We start from the raw sequence: 21364 nt of genomic DNA, 5'->3' as shown, positions 1-21364 counted from the left end.
AGTTGGTTTAGCCTAAAGTTTATAGAAGCTAGACACTTTTATCATACCTGCCTCATTTCATTTTCATTTATCTTTTCTTATTTGTTTAGACAATGAAAGAATTCTAATGGGTGCACTATTCTGAAATTCGGTTTTGCTGGATGCCATTATGGGTGAGTTCCTGAGGTTACTAAGGTTTCAAACATATTCCTGGGAATTTAATAATCAAATACTGAATTTAAATATTAAATGATGAGTAATATTAAAACTCTATTGGAGTTCTTTTAAATCACATAAATATATGAATAGAATAAAATACAATTGTTGCTGAAATAAAATATAAATGAAAGAAGGAACACCACCAGAATTAGTATCTGTTGAGTTCCATATTATGAACGTTCTTAAAGTTACAATGCAAGCTATCCTTAGATTCTACTTATGCTTCTTAATTGTTTAGTTTTTTACGATTTTTAAAAACTTAGTTTGACAGTACATTTCCTTGTTTCATTTTTATTTAAATAGATGAACAGCAAGCTTTGAATTCAATCATGCAGGATTTGGCAGTTCTTCATAAGGCAAGTCGTCCTGCTTTGCCGCTTCAAGAAATGGGAAAGGGAAAGTTAACTTCACCCAAAAAGCAGGTAATAATATAATGTGTTTGCCCAGCACAGTGAAGAATTTTTGCCTATAATTTTAATATGATTTGTAGTATGTATATTTTAAAAATTGAAATGAAATGGTTTTAAAATTATATAACAGATTTTAAACATATGTGTTGTATATGCGAGTTTATTTTCTGTTTGTTCTTTCTAATCATTATAACTAATAATGCTTCAAAAGACTGGAGAAAATTCATATACAATACAATTCATATACAATCCTTGCCTCCAGATACATATTTTTATAAGCTTGTGGAAAAAACACCTTTATCAATGCCACTGAACACAATAAATAAGTTTATATAATTCTCTTACAGAATGATGTACGAGTCAAATTTGAACATCGAGGAGAAAAAAGGTAAATGAATTCATTTTAGAAAATTTTTGTTATTTTCTGAATATGATAACTTTTTAAAATTTTTCACTGTTTCATAAGTTTATAGAATCTTAACTTAATTTAAAACTACTTCAAGATTGACTCAGAGAAGGCTGTAAAACACCGTGAAGTGGTATATAAGTCTAAATGCTATTGCTATTGCTACCTAATCAGTCTTTGAAAACCATAACCATAATTCATTTTTTTAAAAGTCCTGTACAGGTTATGGTTGCAGTTGCTTCAGGAACTTCCATCACTTAAACAGTGAAGTCATAGATGCAATGTTACATAACTACACTGTTTAGCAATGACAATTCCAGCAGCCCCAGTAATTGTAGTAACCCCAAGACTGTGTGGGTCATTAAGTGGGAAGAGTTGGGAGTCCTAGGCAAGCAGGCTAGCCGGCAGAATGGGCAGAACCTCTGAAGTGCAGGCAGGTGGGCAGGTGCGAGGGAGGACAGGAAATGACATAAGCAGGTGCTCTAGAGCAGGGGTCCCCAACCACCGGGCCGCGGACCGGTACCAGGCCGTGGAACATTTCCTACCAGGCTGCCAGTTTGCTGGGCGCCGCCATCTTGTTTGACGAGAAAGTGCTTCCGGGTGAGCTTTTCTGGTTGGAAAGTGGCGTTTGGGTCCTGAAGGAATCCTCGTGCCTTAGTTTCATCGAAGGGGGGCTTCGAACGAAACTAAGGTGCGAGGATTCTTTCAGCACCCAAGGCAAGGCGAGCCGAGCGACTGTCCCGAAGCCGTCCTGAAGCCAAGCCCATCGACAAAGGTACAAAGGAGGAGTTGAAGGTGGCGGGGAGAAGCGGGGGACGGCTGGCTGGCCGGTCGCTCGGCTCGCCTTGCCTTGTCATGCGTGCTGATGCCGATACCGGGCCGCGGATCATTTTGTGATGCCGGTACTGGGCCGTGGCACAAAAAAGGTTGGGGGCCACTGCTCTAGAGTGCAGATTAACATGCTGCAAATAGGTGCTATGGAGCACAGGCAAATGATGGGGAAGGGTGTTGCAGGTGAGTGTCAGTGGGTGGCAGGGATATATTGTAGGCAGGCACTATAGAACTCAGGCAGGTAAAAAAACGGCAAGTGTGACTTTCGACATTATTCAGGCTCCCCATTAGCTTTGCTTCAGGAAAGCTGGTAGGGAGTGTTGGAAATCGTGATTATGTGACCGTGAGGATGCTGCAATGACTGGAATTCTGAGGACCTGTCGTAAAGTCCCCTTGTTCAGCACTTTTGTAATTTGGAACAGTCACTGAACAAGTGTCATAACCCAACGACCACCTATAAATGTATGAGGATTTTTGTTTTATTTTGAATTTCTGCTTAAAGAATAGATGAAATAATATTGCAATACTTGAGTTTTTATTTCAGTCCAAGATAGCTAGATAGCTAGACAGACAGTGTTTTCTAGGATGGTTACATAAGATGTTAACTACAAATATAACAACAGAAATGTGGTAAGATTCAGGTTATTCTGGCAAACAAATGTTAAAATACAGGTGTATTATATTCCATATGAAATTGTAAATCACATAGTATAAATTATTTTTAACATAGAAATTAATTCCGAGAATGCTTGATTGAGTTAAAATGTTGCAAATTAGTTTAATTAAAAGTGTAGTTTTAACTCAGTTTATCCTATTATACTTGTAATACTGGGAAATCTGTATAAGCCTAGCAAAATAATCTTTTCACTGTCCATTAGCTCTTTAGTCTCCTTCTATAGTGTAAAGAAATAAGGTATAATTTGGTAATTGCACTGTGCAATATTTTGAGATAATGTTATGTCTACCAGTAGTCATTGACTTGGAATAATTGAAGTTGAAATTTCTCCCTTTGGAAGGAAAGGAAAGGGATAAACCTTTATTTGGTCCTTTGTAGAGGCAAAGAAAGGAACAAGAGCTCGATCCTCCATTACAATAAAATTCAACTCCTGTAGTTTAATTGTTGGGAAAAGTGGTTTGCCTTTTCTTTATTTCAAGATGGCACTGGAAATAAGTTGGACTTTCATAATTATAATTTGTAATTTATTTCATTTCTGTAGATTATTTATAATAAAGTTGTATCCTACTTTATAGAATCCTACAGTTTTCTAGACCTATCAAGCTAGAAGATCTTGCATCAAAAGCTAAAGTTGCCTTTGGACAGTCCATGAATTTGTATTACAGCAATAATGAGGTAAAATGATGATTTTTAGACTGTTCTTTGTAATGTTGATATAGTGAAAACTTGGTGACAAGACTACTTGAAGCTCCACGACATATTTAGAGGTTTGCAGTGGGTTATGCTCCATGTTGGGCCATTCATACTGTGGCTTTTTGCTTTCAAAAAAATATTTTTTTTAATCAAATCATGTGTTGATGTAATAAGTTTTTTCAGTGTGTTTTGGAAAACAGGAAAACAAAACACACATACTTAGTATTATATCTATTTTTAAAGAAGTGTAATACAACTTCTTTGGAAGGTATGATTGGGAAATAAAATGTATGTTATTAAATATAAAATTTATGAATTGGTTAGAGTTTGCAGAATATGATCACTGTATAACGCAGAAGCAACAACCTTGTCTATAATAAGACATTAAAAATTGAGATATCTTTCAGTAACAGTATATCATTACTAAATAAACAATTAAGAGGAAGATTGAACAATAGTAACAAGCAGTTCATCTTACCTTTCTGACTGTATCTAGGCAGAATGCTAGAAATGCCATACCTTTTAAAGTAATTTCTGTAAGGGTTGGCAGAAACTATTCATAATTACAGGTTTTCTGTTCTTCATACTATTTGCCATTCTAGTTACTTGATGATGCTTACCCTTCTCTAAATCTGTATTTTTCATTAATTCAACTAATTCAAGTTTGGCAAAGTACTATAGTTAAGACTAGAAATCAGGACCCCTAGACATACCTTTGGCACAAAACCAGCTGAATGACCTTGGTCCAGTTATTCCTTCTTAGCCTTAGGAAAGAGGCAATGGCAAACCACTTCAAAAAAAACCTTGCCAAGAAAACTGCAAAGAACTAGTCCAAGTAGTTGGCAGGAATCAGTACTGAGCTTAAGGCAGAGACAGATTTTTTTAAAAATATGATAGGTTTGCCGCCTTGAGTTCTTTATAAAAATGATAAAGGCAGTATGTAAATAAATAAATTATCCATCTTTAGTTTGTGAAATAGTTAATTAAATTTCAAACTATAAAATGTTAACATATATGTTTACATTGAAGTTTGTTATTTTTCAGGAACTCAGATAATCGGGTAAAACAAAAAAGTTCTCTTTTTTGCAGAGTTGAAAAAATAGATAATAATGATACTAAAATAATTATTAAATATTGTTTAATAGTTAAATATAGTTAAGGAACCATTATTTATTTATTTGTTTGTTTTGTATCCTGCTTTTATTTTTATAAATAACTCAAGGAGGTGAACATATCGAACACACTTTCCTTTGCCTGCCCCCCACCCCCAACAACAAACATTGGGCCGAGAAAGAGTTACAGGCCCAAAGTCTTGCAGCTGACTTTCATAGCCAAGGCAGGACTTGAATTCATGGTTTGTAGCCTGGTGCCTTAACAACTAGACCAAACTGGTTCTCTTAATATTTAGTATTTTAGTATTGTTTTTGGTATTTTTTATTTTATTTTAGCATTTTATTTTAGTATTGTAGTGTTTAAAAAAAACCTCCCAGAATTTGCATCGCTGTTATAAAAACTTAGAATATTTGATCAGATTGTTCAAAGTCCTTTTTCTTGCTCCTTTATGGAGAAAATAATAGTTGACATGACAACAATAGCACTTTTCATCAGTGCAATGCTGCAGATCAGATGTGGATTTATTTTTCTTTTACCTAGTTCCCTCCATGTATTAAGAGGTCTTAATTTATTATACCTCACTTAATTTCAAAAACTATAGCCATAAAGAACATATGCATCTTTAACAAGTAGCATTTGGGATATGGGAAAATCTGGTTAATTTTTACTATGGTTACATATTTCTACTGATAACAGATCCTACTTAGCCAAATTGTCATAATTAAATATTGTTTTTATGGCTCATTTTTACCCTTTTTTCTAGCATCATATCCCTTAGTTCCGCTAAATACTAATTATTGAAGATAGTTGGTGTTGCTACCAGGGGTGGGTTTCTACTGGTTCTGTCCACCTCTGTAGAACCGGTAGCTCTGAAGAGCAGCAGACATAGAACCGGTTCTATGTCTGCTGATGTTTTTGCCCACCCGCCCACTTGGGCTCTTACTTGACCTTTATTTCCTGCTTTTTCAACTTCAACTGCTATGCGAGGCATAGCTGCAATTAAAAAAGCAGGAAAAAAGGGCTTTTTCCAAGGCTGCTTCTCTGCATGCAGCGTGCTGATGAAGATTTACAGGCGGGCAGCCTCGTAAATCACCAAACTGGTAATTAACCCTGTCAGATCCCACCCCTGGTTGCTACAATTAATTTTCAGGCCACAAAACCTAATCTGTACATACATTACTTGTATTTAACTTGCACGTTAATCTTGTGACTTTTTCCTTTGTATAGCTGGTAATTCCATTAGCTATCCAGGATGATCTGGACAAAGCTGTGGAGCTCCTTGATCGCAGTGTTCACATAAAGAGCCTCAAGATACTGCTTGTTGCTCATGGAAACACACAGGTGTGTTAAGGCTTTGTGTACATTTGTATATTGCTATAACACTTTCCCTCTATTGTTTGCTTGTGACCCCTAACAACCTGATCCCTCTGGAAAATTGCCATCCCCTTTCTTTATGGAGGAGTATTTGGGTTCTAGTTCCAGAAAGCCACAGAGCTCTTGTTTTCATTAACAGAATTATTTTTGATCAAATCTATAAAAATGTAATTATTCTTTGGATAATGTCTGCATAAATTGTCATTCCTTGTCTTGAAACCCCTTAAGTTTGGTTATTCTCATGTGCATATTATCTGTGTTTGCAACTCACAAAATCCAAGTGTTTGTGTAGGTATATGTAGTATAATAAAATTTGATAATGATACACAACATATTGCATGTAATAAACTATGTTCTGCATGTTCATAGAGTATTCATGAAATATAAATTGCAATCACAAAACTCATTATATAATATGCTTTTACCTTAAAAGTTACAAATGTTATTTTTTTTATAGTTGCGTCATTAGAACAGGAGAGAGAGATTATAGCCAAAGCCAAAACAATTTAAAAGATGATGAAAAAATTATATATCAACTATATCTTTATTGTCAATTGCTATCCTTCTTAGTGAGATGTGTGCAGAAATATTCCCAAGTGTGCCATAAACTTTGTTTTCCTGTTTCTAAATCATCTCACTTAATACATTTAACCTTTCATTCTTGTTGTCATTATAATCTTAATATTTAGAATCTGTGCACTTAGGAAATAATAGCATATTATAGTATCTTATTTGAAACGGGCAAAAATTTATGGAAAAGTCCTGTGTCATCAAACTGGAATTTTGTGCCATGCGGTTTTAAATAGCTCTGTCACCTGCAATTCCATCTTCATAAAATTTGTCTCAGAAGTCCTCAATCCCTCAGACCCAAATTTGAGGACTTTGGAAGGGAGAATAATTAGCTCTACCCATTATCACATGTAGAAGTGGAAATAAACATTAGATGTCAACTACATTTATAACAAAATGTTGCTTCCTTTTTTTACAAGGGTAGAGATTTTTTAAGAGCATAAATAAACATATTTTTCCTTCTAGAATAACATGGATCCCTTGTCATCATTAGAAGATTTGGATAATACAGTTTTCAGAGTAACAGAAAAGAAAAACAGGAATTCTGTAATAGGTAATAACACTTCATATTTTTTATTTTAAACTGGTGGTTTATTTATTTATTTATGAAACATGTACCCTTCTTTTGGTGCTGCCACAGTAATTTGCAAAAGGCAAGCAATACAAATATTGTTGCACACAAAGACCAGTGATTAATGTACAGTATGAATCTTGAATAATTGAAAAGTCATAGGAACATTAAACAAGTTAAAACTAAATTCATGTAATACTATAATTTTAACAAGAACAAAGTACAACATCCAAAATTTTTGACTATGGGAATATAGATAGTCCTTGACTTACAACAGTTCATTTAGTGACCATTCAAAGTTACAATGGCACTGAAAAAAGTTACTTACAACCATTTTTCACACTTTATGACTGTTACAGCACCCCATAGTCAAATTCAGACACTTGGCAATTGACTATCTTGGGGACATGACCTTTTGTGACCTTCTGACAAGCAAAGTCAATGGGAAAACCAGATTCACTTGACAACTATGTCAGTGGTGGGATTCATTTTTTTTAATTACCAGTTCTGTGGGCGTGGCAGAGGAAGGATACTGTAAAATCTCTAGTCAGAGGTGGTATTTGTTGGTTCTCCAAACTACTCAAAATTTCTGCTACCGGTTCTCCAGAACTGGTCAGAAACTGCTGAATACCACCTCTGAATTATGTTATTAACTTAATAATTGTAGTGATTCGCTTAACAAATGCGGCAAGACAGTGGAGTAAGATGGAGTAAATGAAGTAAAATTCACTTAATAAATGTCTTACTTTACAACAGAAATTTTGATGTGACACAGTCTCAATGCCTATAGCTTTTTTAAATTCAGTTTTTTATTTCTTTCATGTCCTGCCTATAATTTTCATACTTACACATCTGAAAGCTACCAAAATTAAAGCAGGCAGATTAATCACTTTAGTAGGTTATAAACAAACTTATCATCAAGAATCATTTATTACTTTAATTTTTAAATCAAATAATATTATTTTTTTCTGATCCTTCAGGTATTATCTATTTCAACAGATGTGAACATCAATAAAAAAAATTCCAAATAGGGTCAGGATGAAAAAAATGTGGAAATAGTGACTAATATTTTATATTTTCTGTGCAATTTATGTCACTTCGTAGACCAGTATCCCACAATTTTGTATTCTGTCAGGGAATTACATATATTCAGCATCAAAAGATTGTCTGAAGTAAGGGAAGAGGTATTTTCTATAGTTGTAGGTTTATCTGGAAAAACAGTATGTTTTGACTACTTAAAAGCAAAACATCAAAAACCCTTCTATGTTGGAAAACATCAATATTAAATAGAAGTACAGAATATCATTCTGAAATACTGTGTGAACAAAGGAGGAAAAAAACAAAAGCATTTTTTTGAAAGTGTACATTCCTCCCTGTTTGTATCGATGTATAAAATATGTCTCCCTCTGAGACTTTATATACCACAAAGAAAATTACCGAAGTACATAATGTATTTCTTTATATTCAAAATTTATCTACATTAAACTAAAGTTATTTGCGTATCAGCATGCATAATTTAAAATAATAGAAAATACCTGAAGGATCAGAAGGAAAAGAATATTATTTGATTTAAAAATTAAACTAATAAATGATTCTTAATGGTAAATTTGTTTATAATCTTTTTCCTTTCCCCCCCCCAATAGGCTATACTCGTGACAGCAGTTCTCCACCTCCAGGATACATTCCAGATGATCATGTGGCACGGAATGGATCTTTCACTAGTATCAACAGTGAGGGCGAGTTCATTCCAGAAAAAGACTTAGTAAGCATTCTCTTCTACATGCATATCTAGTAGCTTGAGGATTTTTTTGTGGCCCCTTTTCTCCTTAAATTTTGGATTAACATTGGACCTCTGATTCCATTTATTGCTATGGCATGAACTAACTGAAATTTTGCAGTACATTTTTGTGCTTTTCTTTCAGATGTTGGATCCATTATCACTGAGTAGCCCTGAAAATTCTGGCTCGGGGAGTTGCCCTTCACTTGATAGCCCTTTAGATGGGTGAGAATTATTTATAATTTATCTTTCTGCTATTCTTTGCAAGTCACAATGTCTTATATTCAGGAGGCTCTTAGTTATTAAGAATTTAATATTGCAATGTTTTGTGTTTCTAGAGAGAACTACCCTAAGTCCCGGATGCCAAGAGCTCAGAGCTATCCTGATAACCATCAAGAATTCTCTGGTAGATAAAAACAAATGGACATTGTTTCAAATATTATTGTTACAAATATTTATATTATAATGTTAAGTACCTATAACTTCACAATATAGCGTTTGAATTAGTCAAAGACTATGGTAGCAAACGCACACGTATATGTAATTCAGCTATATAATCAAAGAAATATCTAACAATTAAATCAGAAAATAGCAATCATTGCTGAGATGATAAAAAGGATCTTCATCTGTTTTTTTATTTTTAGTAAATATATTTATAATTTCAATTTTTTCAAGGTCCTTTGGATATATGCAACTATTCGTCTAACTCTGTAAACATATGATGTGTAAACATAAAATACTGACCCTATTTATTTAAGTTATTGCGACCTTCAGAATTGGAGCTGCAGTAAGAATTTTAAAACTTTCAAGCTTTCAGATGATTGACAAAGTTCTATTCGAATCAAGATAGAATTTAATTTTAGTATACTATGAAGTTGTACTGAATTTTGAACTGGAATTTTAATCTAGTGGAGCAAAGCATCTTAAAACAATCAAAAGATTATAATAAACTCTAAAAGATATGGGAGAATTTTTTAAAACAGATGTTTATTATATTGTAATCTTGTTTTTAAAGGATTAAAAGATCACAAAGTGTGCTTCAGATGTAATAAATGTATGTTCCCACAGTGAAAGAGAATGAACAGAACCCATCACGTTTATCAAGAAGATAATAAAACAATATCCCTTAAACAAACTGGGATATAAATGATGAAATATGTGTATGTATATAGTGTAATATATCATGGTAGTCCCAAAGATACTTTTTCAAAAGGCAACTGGAAAGAAAGTTCAGTTGCCTTTTGAAAAAAGCACCTTTGGGACAACCATGACCTGGATGACTGAGAATCTCCATACACATATAGTATAGTAGTGTAAAGTCTATAATTCATAGGTGAAGAGTCACTCTTAATAGTAAAGGTATATGAATATAAAGAAAAATATTTATGGGGCATAAAATATGCATTAAAATAAGTACCGTATTTGCCGGCGTATAAGACGACTGGGCGTATAAGGCGACCCCCAACATTTCCACTCAAAATATAGAGTTTGTTATATACTCGCCGTATAAGACTACCCCCTCTTCCACACACCTTCCACTTTTGCACTTTTTTTTTTTTTTGACGCACTTTTCTGCTTTGGACAATTTTGAAATGAGCTAATCCAATTTTGAACCAAGAATATGCAAATAGCTATGGAGTTTAGAAATGAGTTTTAAAAATATTTTTCATTGCTTACCATTAAGCGTAAAATATGTTGTAAATAAAATGAGAACACAGGAAACGTTCTCTTCTCAATACAGCTGATCTCTCTCTCTCTCTCTCTCTCTCTCTCTCTCTCACACACACACACACACACACACACCAAAAACCCGGAAACTGAAAAGGCTGCCAAGGAACAGTATATTCAATGCCTTCTCTTTAATCAAGAAACAAGGAATTCCTTAGAATCTTTTTTTTTCCCCAAGTGGCCCTCTTTAAAAAAAAAAATGGAGGTAACACTTTCATTCAAAAAGTCTTCCAGTATCTGGAGTCGCTCAGACATATTGAAGTGAGGCAGGAGAGTAAGTGAAATTTGAAATGATCCAGCTACCGTTTTCTTCCCCTCCCACCCGAAGGCCATTATCTCCAAGTCAAAACGAACGAGGGAGGCAAAGAAGCCAAACACGCTAAAAGGATCTCTTTATTTTCCTACACAAGGTCACACCTACTTTTCCGCATTCAAAGGACAACCTCTCCTCACCACCACCACACACACACACACACACCCCAATACCCGCATAAACAATGTTCTGGGCATTAATCACCATTGCTACATTAACCTGGTAAATTTATACCCTGCCTCCCCAGTGTTGCTTTTGACGGCAGGATTTCACACAGCGGGCGCTCGCTCGCTCTCTTCTCCGCTCTCCCACCGTTCGCACATGTTGGAAGCACCGTAAAACCTGATAACCCACCCGGGGCTCCCCATCCTTAACCTACAGCCGCCCGCATGCAAAACCTGCGTGCAAAAAGAAAAAAAGAAAAAGAAAAGTACGCCGCACGTGAGGATCTTGAATCCTCTCCTCCCCACACCGCTAAGGAAGGAAGAGGGGGAAAGGTTGCGCAGCGCGTGGCGAGTGACACCCGCCACACACACACACACACACACACACACACACACCGCTCCCCCAGCCTCCCTCCCGGCTGCAACTCAAGCTCGAAGTGGGAGTCGGAGTCCTCCCGGCGTATAAGGCACCCCCCACTTGGAGGCATGTTTTTCAGGGCAAAAAAGTCGTCTTATACGCCGGCAAATACGGTATGTTGTTTTTAAATAGCAATATGAATATGTTCTCTGTATTCTGCCCCTAATTTAGGAATGACATAGATACAGTATATATTATGAAAAAAAGTGTAGTCTTTTATGTATGCTTTTTCTGATTAGAAATTGGGAATGATACATAAATCTTTCTATTCAGTTTTGGCTAATTTATACTGCTTAATGGAATAAAATATTTTTCTTCAGATTATGACCTCCCAGTATTTGAAAAGTTTGTCAAAGGTGGAACTTATCCTCGGTATCATATTTCATACCAACATCAAGAATACAATGATGGTGAGTTGTGGGTCAGCTAACATACTTAGATTTTTCTTCAAATTTTTGGTTTGTTTTACTGTAAATTAAGAGAATCATTTTTGTGTATTAATTTTGGATTTATAAATCTTTGTTTTGTTTTGGAACTAACATTTGTCAGCCGGACCTTTTTAGGGTTGTCTTAGAACATCTGAATGAAACTTTTTACTTGTGATCACATACAGGCTGCTGCTAAAAAATTTTTAATTATCTGGGAAAACTTCCAGTTGGTTCTTCAAATTCTCAACGTCCTAAATAACACCTTCAAAGTATTACTTGTTTTACCTAAATGTGCCCTTCCATTCATGGAAGAGAATGGAAAAGCTGAAGATCTAATAGGGTCCACAATAAAAGAATGTTAAAATATTTTCATTGCTTTTCTTTGCAACTTCTAGTGTAAGGCCTATGTTGTTCTGGAGAGTTTTCCAGATTGTTAGAATAGCTTTTCAGTAGATGACAGTGAGAAAGAACAATGTTACAGTACTTCTTTGCTTCCTTCTAATCTAGAGCATTTCATGAGTCAAGTTCAGTTCATGGCAGCTAATTTCAGATCTGTATGAATTCTGTCTTTTCTTAAATTCACTATTTACAATAAACTAGAGTTTCATCAAGTATGGTATTTAAAAGATCATCAAGGCTATTTACTTTTCTTAGAGCTGAACCTATTATTTTCTCACCACCAATAAAAAATATTACAGTATTATATTTTAAACCTTCCATGTTTAGAAAATTAAAATCTTTTTCAAGAAAGGGTGCTTGCTCTAGATACAAAGTATCTACTTTGGTTATCATATGTATTTCTTATTATCAAAAGACCTGAGAGTAATGTGTATTTATGATTGCTTCTCAGATCTGTAATTCTGTCTAATGATCTTTACTGACAGTTCTGTCCAGAACAATGTACTGATAAACAGTGTGCTTCATAATACTATGGTGTTGGAATTACCTATAATTTCTGCAGGTCGTAAAACTTTTCCAAGAGTTAGAAGGACCCAAGGAAACTGCTTACGCACTCCAGTAAGTTTCAGTCCAACTGATTATTCATTGAGCACAAGCAGTGGGAGCAGCATTTTCACTCCAGAATATGAAGATGGACGAATGCGGAGAAGAGGAAGTGATATAGAAAATCCTACCTTGACAGTAATGGACATCAGTCCTCCCAGCCGCTGTAAGGAGAAAAATTCTATCTATTGCCTTGTAATCCCTCATCTAAACTATAATTCCGTTGTTCAAATAGCTAGGTTTTATACACAACTGTGAGGAAAATAAATTACCAGAGGAATGGGAGCGTATCAGAAGAATAGACTAAAAACAGAAAATCCGACATACATAAGAATGGGCCTTGAAGTGTGTAGTACACAGTTAAGCTTTATCAGGAAAGTCCTATGGCTACCTACTGTACATGTTTCTTTAGTAAGAATAATATTTTCTTGAAGATAGTAGAAGGGCAGAAAATAACTTGAAATCTATGCATTGTTAATATGTGTGCTTGCATTGTGTGTGTGTGTGTGTGTGTGTGTGTGTATAAATTTTGGAGAAAACTTGCATTACATACTGACTAATACTGCAAAAACCAAAAACAGGAATTGTAAGTCTATTCAAAGGGTAAATATTTATATTTTATTTTAATATAGAATAAAATATGCTGATTTGGAAGCTTTTTTGAAAAGTGTCAGAAAGGTGTTGGTCCGTTTTTCCCTTGTATACTTGGATATAACAGACTTCTCACATTTTGTTGCAGCCCCACGTGCTCCAACTAATTGGGTACTTGGTAAACCACTTGGCCAAGGTGCATTTGGTAGAGTTTATCTATGCTATGATGCAGACACAGGACGAGAACTAGCTGTAAAACAAGTTGAGTTTGATCCTGACAGCCCAGAGACGAGTAAGGTAAGAATTTGGGAAGGAAGGATCCTCTCTCAGCCTTTCTGATACGTACACATACAACAGTTAATATAAATTGAACTTATTTTTTAGAATCACACTTTAAAAAAAAGAGCAAAATCAAAAGAAGCTGAAGAAAGTTGTTATGGAATCTGAACATTAAACAAATGTCATTGAAAGATTGATGTTATTCATATGTGGAATCTGTGACATTGTTTGGCTTTTTTTTTCCATGGGTGAAATTCTCTTGACATGAGCTGGTATCTTCTTGTTTAGTAGATTTGTTTTTCTAATTTATTCTCCCATTTGTTTTCAAAATGTTAGGAGTCCTTTCAGAGCAAACTTTAAGAGTGTGCCATCCTCAATAGTCTGTTGAGGGGAGGGGAACTGTTGTTCCCATTCTAGGAGTCAAAACTATTTTCATATATATGGAAATGATTCTACTCTTAAAAAATGAAGACATGGGGTTAATGGAAGGTTTATTAAGCTGTACAATGTATATCAATTAAGTCTCTTCTCTAAACATTTCAACTATTCAGAAATTTCCTATCAATATAAGCTAATTATTAATAATTTTCTAATTATTAATAATTTTCTTGGAATCTTTCACATGTCCTCAGATATAGTGGACCATTTTGTTTTTAACACACAATACTTCAAACTATGATGCTGCTGAAAGAAAAAATAAACTAGAAAATTAAATGAATGACAATTGTAAAGTGCATTTTCATTACTTTGTGATATTTGAATATGTAATTTTGGATTCAATACTAAGAGTACAAACTACAGAGGACTTATTGAAACCCACAGTATTACCAATAATATTTAGGAATGACATAAAATTCATAGTTCATTCAGTAATTTGATCATTATTTTAAATAAGAACAGATAATTCATACAAGATTTTCTGAGAACCACAGTTATGCAATTCTTATTGCAATTTCTGGGAGCATTGCAGATTCTTTGATCCTGTTTAAAGCAGGGGTGTCAAACCCACGGGCCAATTGCGTCACATGCTGGCCCCGCCCGGTTTAGCGAAGGGGAAAAAAGTCCCAATACATCACATGATGCTACCGTGATGACGCGAGTTTGACACCCCTGGTTTAAAGAGACTTGTGGAAGCTGTTTTCCCAGGTCATAGTTTTCAATTAAGAGTGAGAATAAATGCTTTTATATTTTTTTCCCAAAACTGAAGTGTTAGTTTATTATGAAAATAGTAAAGCAGCTAAAATGGTTTGTAGTGAATAATAATAATGAGCTAGTAATATTGATTTTTAAATTATTCAGTTTAAATTAAAAAAACTTGAAACAAGTATTTTTGGTATGATTTAGTGCTAGAAATTTGCTCTTATTCTAATATGTTACTTTTAGGAAGTAAATGCCCTTGAATGTGAGATTCAGCTTCTGAAAAATCTGCTACATGAAAGAATTGTTCAGTATTACGGTTGCTTAAGGGACCATCCGGAAGGAACACTTTCTATATTCATGGAATATATGCCAGGGGTAAGCCACTGACTCACAGGGAGTGAGTGTGTGCCCATATGTTAAAATCAAGTCTGCAAATGGAATACAAATACTGTGTACCATCAATCTGAAAAGAATGCTTTTGTACTGAGTTTCTATAAATACATTCTCCTGTTTTTCATTAGCATCTACAAATCAACATTTCTGAAATCCTGCAAAGTGTTTTTGCTATCTGCATTTTGCTCTTGACATATCTATTGTCTAACAAGATGCATATTTAATTATTGAGTTTTATTCCCACATTAGTGCGAAGCACCATATTAAATATTTCTGTCTTGGTGAAAATAAGCTTGATTGATAGTAAGTTGTTAAGGACATATATGAGGCTTAAAAGAAACTAGCATGATCAAACAAAACAAATACTATTAAGTTATTAACTATTATTCTTTTTAATATTATAAACAAATTTGGTACTTGTAGCATTCAGTTATCTTTCTAGTAGGAATCAAAAGATATATGTTCCAGAAAATATCTGGATTAAATCCTATTTTATGTTCCCTAAGTTGAAGTTGCACACTTGGTGGGTTGGATTTAGAGCTATGCAAGTTAAGGTGAGATGGAGAGAGATTTCTAAGATCTGTTTGCTCTAGTGGTTAAGGCTCCAAGCTAGAAAGTAAGAGACTGTGAGTTCAAGTTCCGCCTTAATCATGAAAGCTATCTGGGTGACTTTGGGCCAGTCATTTTCTCTTAGCTCAGCTCACCTCAAAGGGTTGTTGTGGGGACAATAGGAAGAGAAAGATGTGTTGGATATGTTTGCTGCCTTATTTGTAAAAATAATAGGAGGGATTCAAATAAATAAAAATAACTGCATTTGCGGATTCAAACAGTGTTTTAAGTGCTGTAACTTTTATATGGTGGACTTCTAGAAAACGTCTGTTAAGACCTTTTACTATAACAAGTTTCTTTCATTGTAGGGCTCAATTAAAGATCAGTTGAAGGCATATGGTGCTCTCACAGAGAATGTGACTCGGAAGTATACTCGCCAGATCCTGGAAGGAGTTCACTATTTGCACAGTAACATGATTGTACATAGAGATATTAAAGGTACTGATGGGGGTATTGTTATAACTTTGCTTGGTGAATTGTAAATATTTCTTCCTAAATCTTGAAGAGTTGGTTTCCTTTTTTCTCCTGGTATACTACTGAAAATCGTTTGTTTTTTTTAAACACATTTTATTAATTTTTAAAAGCATACAAAATATACAAGATAAACATAAAACCTTTTTTCTAAAAATTTCTAAAAATTATTTGAAAGTTTTACAACATTAACACATTTCCTTACAATCACATATTTTCCCTTTCTAACTTGCTTTATTTTCTTCTATCTTTCTCTCCATTGTCCTTTTCTAACCTTTCTCCAAGGTTTTATTAACTCATTCAAACATAAACACATAAGAACACAAAACATATAAACATAAAAAAAAAAAAAATCTTTTCTGAAAGTTGCTTAATCCCGGGTCAAAACTCTTTGCACAGACACCAACTCAAGTTCATATTCATTTTATATGCCATTCCATATCAATATTACCATTTTCAATTTTTTATATAGCTTCTTCTCTCTCTTAGATTCTCTTAATTTTATTTTATTTATCTCATCTCAATTCAAATCATAATATTTATTATTCTTTGTCTGTTTATTTCCAGCTATCGATTTATCTTTCTTCTTTAAAAAAAAACTTCTCCTGTACACTAATTGGAGTATGACGCCTTTACCTCTTTCCCCTACATTTATAATACTTAATATAAAATACCTAACTTACATTGGGATTCTCTTTGGTACATTCTAAAATATTATCAATACCAATACTAATCTATTCATTAATATTCATATTCATATTCTTTTATATCATAAACACTTAGCACATTACTTTTCAATTAATTAACATACTTTTGTGGGAGCACCTACTTTCCATAATTATTCCCCCCCACGTCACATATTTTAAATCATTATTTCATTAAGGTATTCCTGCTTCTCCTACTTCAAATCTCTCCTTTCAAAAAAAAAAAAATTCCCACTGAAATAACACAATCTAATTAATATTGACATTCATTTATATCTTTCTCTCCAACTCCTTTATATCTTAACCATTTTATCCATTTCAATTAAATAACATGCCTTTTGGGAATACTTATATTTTCCACAATTAATTCTGAAAATCGTATTTTGTTGAAGACCTTTTCTGCACTTTTCCAATATATATATATTAGTTGGCCAGAGAACCTTTCATCATATTAGATACAACATATTAGGTAATCATTGGATGGTCTAGCTGTTCAATCTGAGAAAATTGAAATGGTGATGTTAGTGCTCTACAAATTTAATAAATAATCCCCGAGAATTCCTAATCATAAATAGCAACAAAGTAGCAAACATACATAATCTCAATTAAAACATTTGCCATAAGTAGTACTTAAATGATTATTTTAATTATAAATATTAAATGCTGAAAAATCTTATGAAGTAGTACATATTAGCTTTTGTTAATTTCCTTTCATTTTTATTTCTTGGATAAATACAGAGGGGGCTGTTGTCAGACCTGCCCCAGCTACGTACCTAGAAAAGAAAGATCTTCGATTCCATTTGGTTTAAGTGATAGATACTTTTACTAAGGATTACTGGTTGCAGTGAAAGCAGGCTAGAACAAAACTTCCTGTGCAATGTTACAAATTTTTCCCCTTCATGTTCCCCATTCCCATTGGCCAGACTTTCTGTGTCCAATAGCATCCCAGTGCAATGTTTTGGAAACCGATTTGCTGTCAGGCACATCTTGAAATGGCTGCACATTCTTTTCCAGGCCAGGTGTCTTTGGGCATCTGGATTAGTCCGATTTTCACATGTCTGGTGGTTTCCCCCTTTCCCTCCTTTTACTTCCTCCTGCACTTGTTCCCCAAATGCTTATGTCCCCCTCCCCAATTGATGGCAGGATGCCAGCAACTTAGCGGAGCACAGCAAAGATGGCAGAGCTGACAGCTGTGGTGAGGGGCTGGGAAGTTTTGTACAGCTTTGCTGGAGTACAAATTGCAATTGTACATGAAATGGGACCAATAAAACACTTCAAGAAAACCTCTTCATGAAGATAAATGAGGGAGGAAAGGAAACACATTAGACTTGCAAAATTATATTATGGTAGCTGTTCTAATAAAAGTAGCTTTAGGTCTATTCAGTGTCTGTTGCCCACCTTGTAGGGCTGATACTAACTTCTTTGTGCGATTCACAATGCAAATTTTGACCCTAAAGATCTGCATAGCCTGTTGAGGTACTAAGTACCAATTGGAGATGGAGGCATGAAGATGTTTTTTCTCTGTCACATGTAACCCTTACCCTGAAAAATTCAATCCACCCCATTTTATTAATTTTATTTAAGAAGGTATTTGAAATTAGAAATGACCATCTTTTATTTGTTTGCCAATGTAGAAACATATTTTTATGTTGTGATTTTAATTTTGATCAGTTGTACCATGGATGTTTTATAGCAAATTACTTATTATTCTACTGAGAATCAATTCATGGCCTGAGCTAAAGTTTAATAAATACCGTATTTGCCGGCGTATAAGACGACTGGGCGTATAAGACGACCCCCAACATTTCCACTCAAAATATAGAGTTTGTTATATACTCGCCGTATAAGACTACCCCCTCTTCCACACACCTTCCACTTTTGCACTTTTTTTTTTTTTTTTGATGCACTTTTCTGCTTTGGACAATTTTGAAATGAGCTAATCCAATTTTGAACCAAGAATATGCAAATAGCTATGGAGTTTAGAAATGAGTTTTAAAAATATTTTCATTGCTTACCATTAAGCGTAAAATATGTTGTAAATAAAATGAGAACACAGGAAACGTTCTCTTCTCAATACAGCTGATCTCTCTCTCTCTCTCTCTCTCACACACACACACATACACACACACACACACCAAAAACCCGGACACTGAAAAGGCTGCCAAGGAACAGTATATTCAATGCCTTCTCTTTAATCAAGAAACAAGGAATTCCTTAGAATCTTTTTTTCCCCAAGTGGCCCTCTTTAAAAAAAAAATGGAGGTAACACTTTCATTCAAAAAGTCTTCCAGTATCTGGAGTCGCTCAGACATATTGAAGTGAGGCAGGAGAGTAAGTGAAATTTGAAATGATCCAGCTACCGTTTTCTTCCCCTCCCGCCCGAAGGCCATTATCTCCACGTCAAAACGAACGAGGGAGGCAAAGAAGCCAAACACGCTAAAAGGATCTCTTTATTTTCCTACACAAGGTCACACCTACTTTTCCGCATTCAAAGGACAACCTCTCCTCACCACCACCACACACACACACACACCCCAATACCCGCAAACAATGTTCTGGGCATTAATCACCATTGCTACATTAACCTGGTAAATTTATACCCTGCCTCCCCAGTGTTGCTTTGACGGCAGGATTTCACACAGCAGGGCGCTCGCTCGCTCTCTTCTCCGCTCTCCCACCGTTCGCACATGTTGGAAGCACCATAAAACCTGATAACCCACCCGGGGCTCCCCATCCTTAACCTACAGCCGCCCGCATGCAAAACCTGCGTGCAAAAAAAAAAAAGAAAAGAAAAAGTACGCCGCACGTGAGGATCTTGAATCCTCTCCTCCCCACACCGCTAAGGAAGGAAGAGGGGAAAGGTTGCGCAGCGCGTGGCGAGTGACACCCGCCACACACACACACACACACACACACACACACACACACACACACACACACCGCTCCCCCAGCCTCCTCCCGGCTGCAACTCAAGCTCGAAGTGGGAGTCGGAGTCCTCCCGGAGTATAAGGCGACCCCCCACTTGGAGGCATGTTTTTCAGGGCAAAAAAGTCGTCTTATACGCCGGCAAATACGGTAACTACGTGGGAGTCAGTGGAGAGTCAATGCGTAGATCTAATGCTGATGTTGATGAGTACCTGCCAACAACTGGTATATTTTGGATTAATAGAAGCTTCTGAATGATCTTCAATGGCAGCTCCATGTAGATTGCATTACAGTGTTCCCTATAAATGATAATGTGGGTATGAGTCACTGTTTAGACTAGAATGTGAGGTGTCAAAGTTGAAGAAATGTCTGTGCTTTGAGATTTTGAATTGGTTCTTTAACAACTCAGTGGAAAGATTGCCCACTATGATGCCCACCCTGATATGAGGTCAAGGTTTAATTTCTTGTTTAATACTTGAGTTCTAATTAAAAGTATAGACATACAATTTTACATGATTTGTTCATATTTATTTCAGATACCAACTGAATTATTCAGTCTGCCTATATTATTTTTGTACATTAAATTACAGTATCAATTCAACAAAGGTGTGCTTACTTTGTGTGTGATTCTACTGGCCTTATATGATTACACAGCAATAGCTGTTATTAATCCAAAGCAGGGGCATTTTTTGTCTTTACACAATTTGTTTATATTTCTTTCAGGAGCAAATATTCTTCGTGACTCTGCAGGCAATGTTAAGTTAGGTGATTTTGGTGCCAGCAAACGGCTTCAAACAATTTGTCTATCTGGTACCGGAATGAAGTCTGCTACAGGAACTCCATACTGGATGAGTCCAGAAGTGATTAGTGGGGAAGGATATGGAAGAAAAGCAGATATTTGGTAAGTCTTACATTACTTTTCACCTGGAATGTATTGGAAATAATTCTTGCATACTATTTGGGGAGCCCCTAAATGTACCCACAATGCTGCATTAAGATTAGGCCTAGGACTGATAACAGTAGAGATCAGAATTTGGTTTATGAAAATTATATCAATATCAATAATCTGGTTTTATCCCTGATTTGTGCATGATAAACACTCACATTTTATACATAAAGTAGAGCAGAAAATGCCTAATATAGGTTTAAATCCTTAACTATCATTGAACAGTCTAAGGCAAAGAAAAATGTTAAACAATACCTCCAGGATATTGCAATCCAATATGATAGAGAAGTTAGAGAATGATCTTTAATTATTGACAATTTAGAAATTCTCCATAAGTTGACAAACAATCTCTGTAGGTTTATTTAAGCCAAACTGAGGAGGACATTTACACTAGGTCATTTTATGTGATGTCCACAGCAGTTTTATAGGGTCGTCATGTGGGCATTCCTTTTTCTAAACAGCTTTGCCCTGTGTGGTTCTAGAGAGTAGAAAATGTTGGCCATGCCATTTTATAGGAATACCCATTAGTCATACTTGTTACACTAATTTTACTATGTTATGTAGCTTAGTCTGCTTCCTTCTATAGTTTTTCATTACTGGCTAATACAAACCATGAAACAAACTTCAGGTTGCA

At 35.1% G+C, this 21364-nt stretch overlaps 1 protein-coding gene across 1 annotated transcript in view; it reads left to right on the top strand.

The window, feature by feature from the left end:
- The window catches only part of MAP3K2 (mitogen-activated protein kinase kinase kinase 2), a 45831-nt gene that overhangs the window by 21314 nt on the left and 3153 nt on the right, over positions 1 to 21364 (top strand). Inside the window, exons 2-16 of the mRNA XM_087950334.1 lie at positions 90 to 152; positions 502 to 620; positions 956 to 996; positions 3097 to 3196; positions 5555 to 5668; positions 6737 to 6824; positions 8486 to 8604; positions 8765 to 8844; positions 8958 to 9025; positions 11563 to 11652; positions 12632 to 12838; positions 13412 to 13560; positions 14926 to 15057; positions 15993 to 16122; positions 20508 to 20685. Coding sequence (XP_087806460.1) covers positions 149 to 152; positions 502 to 620; positions 956 to 996; positions 3097 to 3196; positions 5555 to 5668; positions 6737 to 6824; positions 8486 to 8604; positions 8765 to 8844; positions 8958 to 9025; positions 11563 to 11652; positions 12632 to 12838; positions 13412 to 13560; positions 14926 to 15057; positions 15993 to 16122; positions 20508 to 20685 — 1619 coding nt within the window. The 5' untranslated portion in view covers positions 90 to 148. The remainder of the gene's footprint in view (positions 1 to 89; positions 153 to 501; positions 621 to 955; positions 997 to 3096; positions 3197 to 5554; positions 5669 to 6736; positions 6825 to 8485; positions 8605 to 8764; positions 8845 to 8957; positions 9026 to 11562; positions 11653 to 12631; positions 12839 to 13411; positions 13561 to 14925; positions 15058 to 15992; positions 16123 to 20507; positions 20686 to 21364) is intronic.

The sequence above is a fragment of the Notechis scutatus genome, chromosome 1, assembly GCF_049901735.1.
Source record: "Notechis scutatus isolate UNSWTSFEM ecotype Mainland chromosome 1, rNotScu1.2, whole genome shotgun sequence".
In the NCBI taxonomy this organism is placed as follows: domain Eukaryota; kingdom Metazoa; phylum Chordata; class Lepidosauria; order Squamata; family Elapidae; genus Notechis; species Notechis scutatus.
The sequence above is the reverse complement of the archived record's forward strand: the minus strand, read 5'-3'. Positions and strand labels throughout refer to the sequence as shown.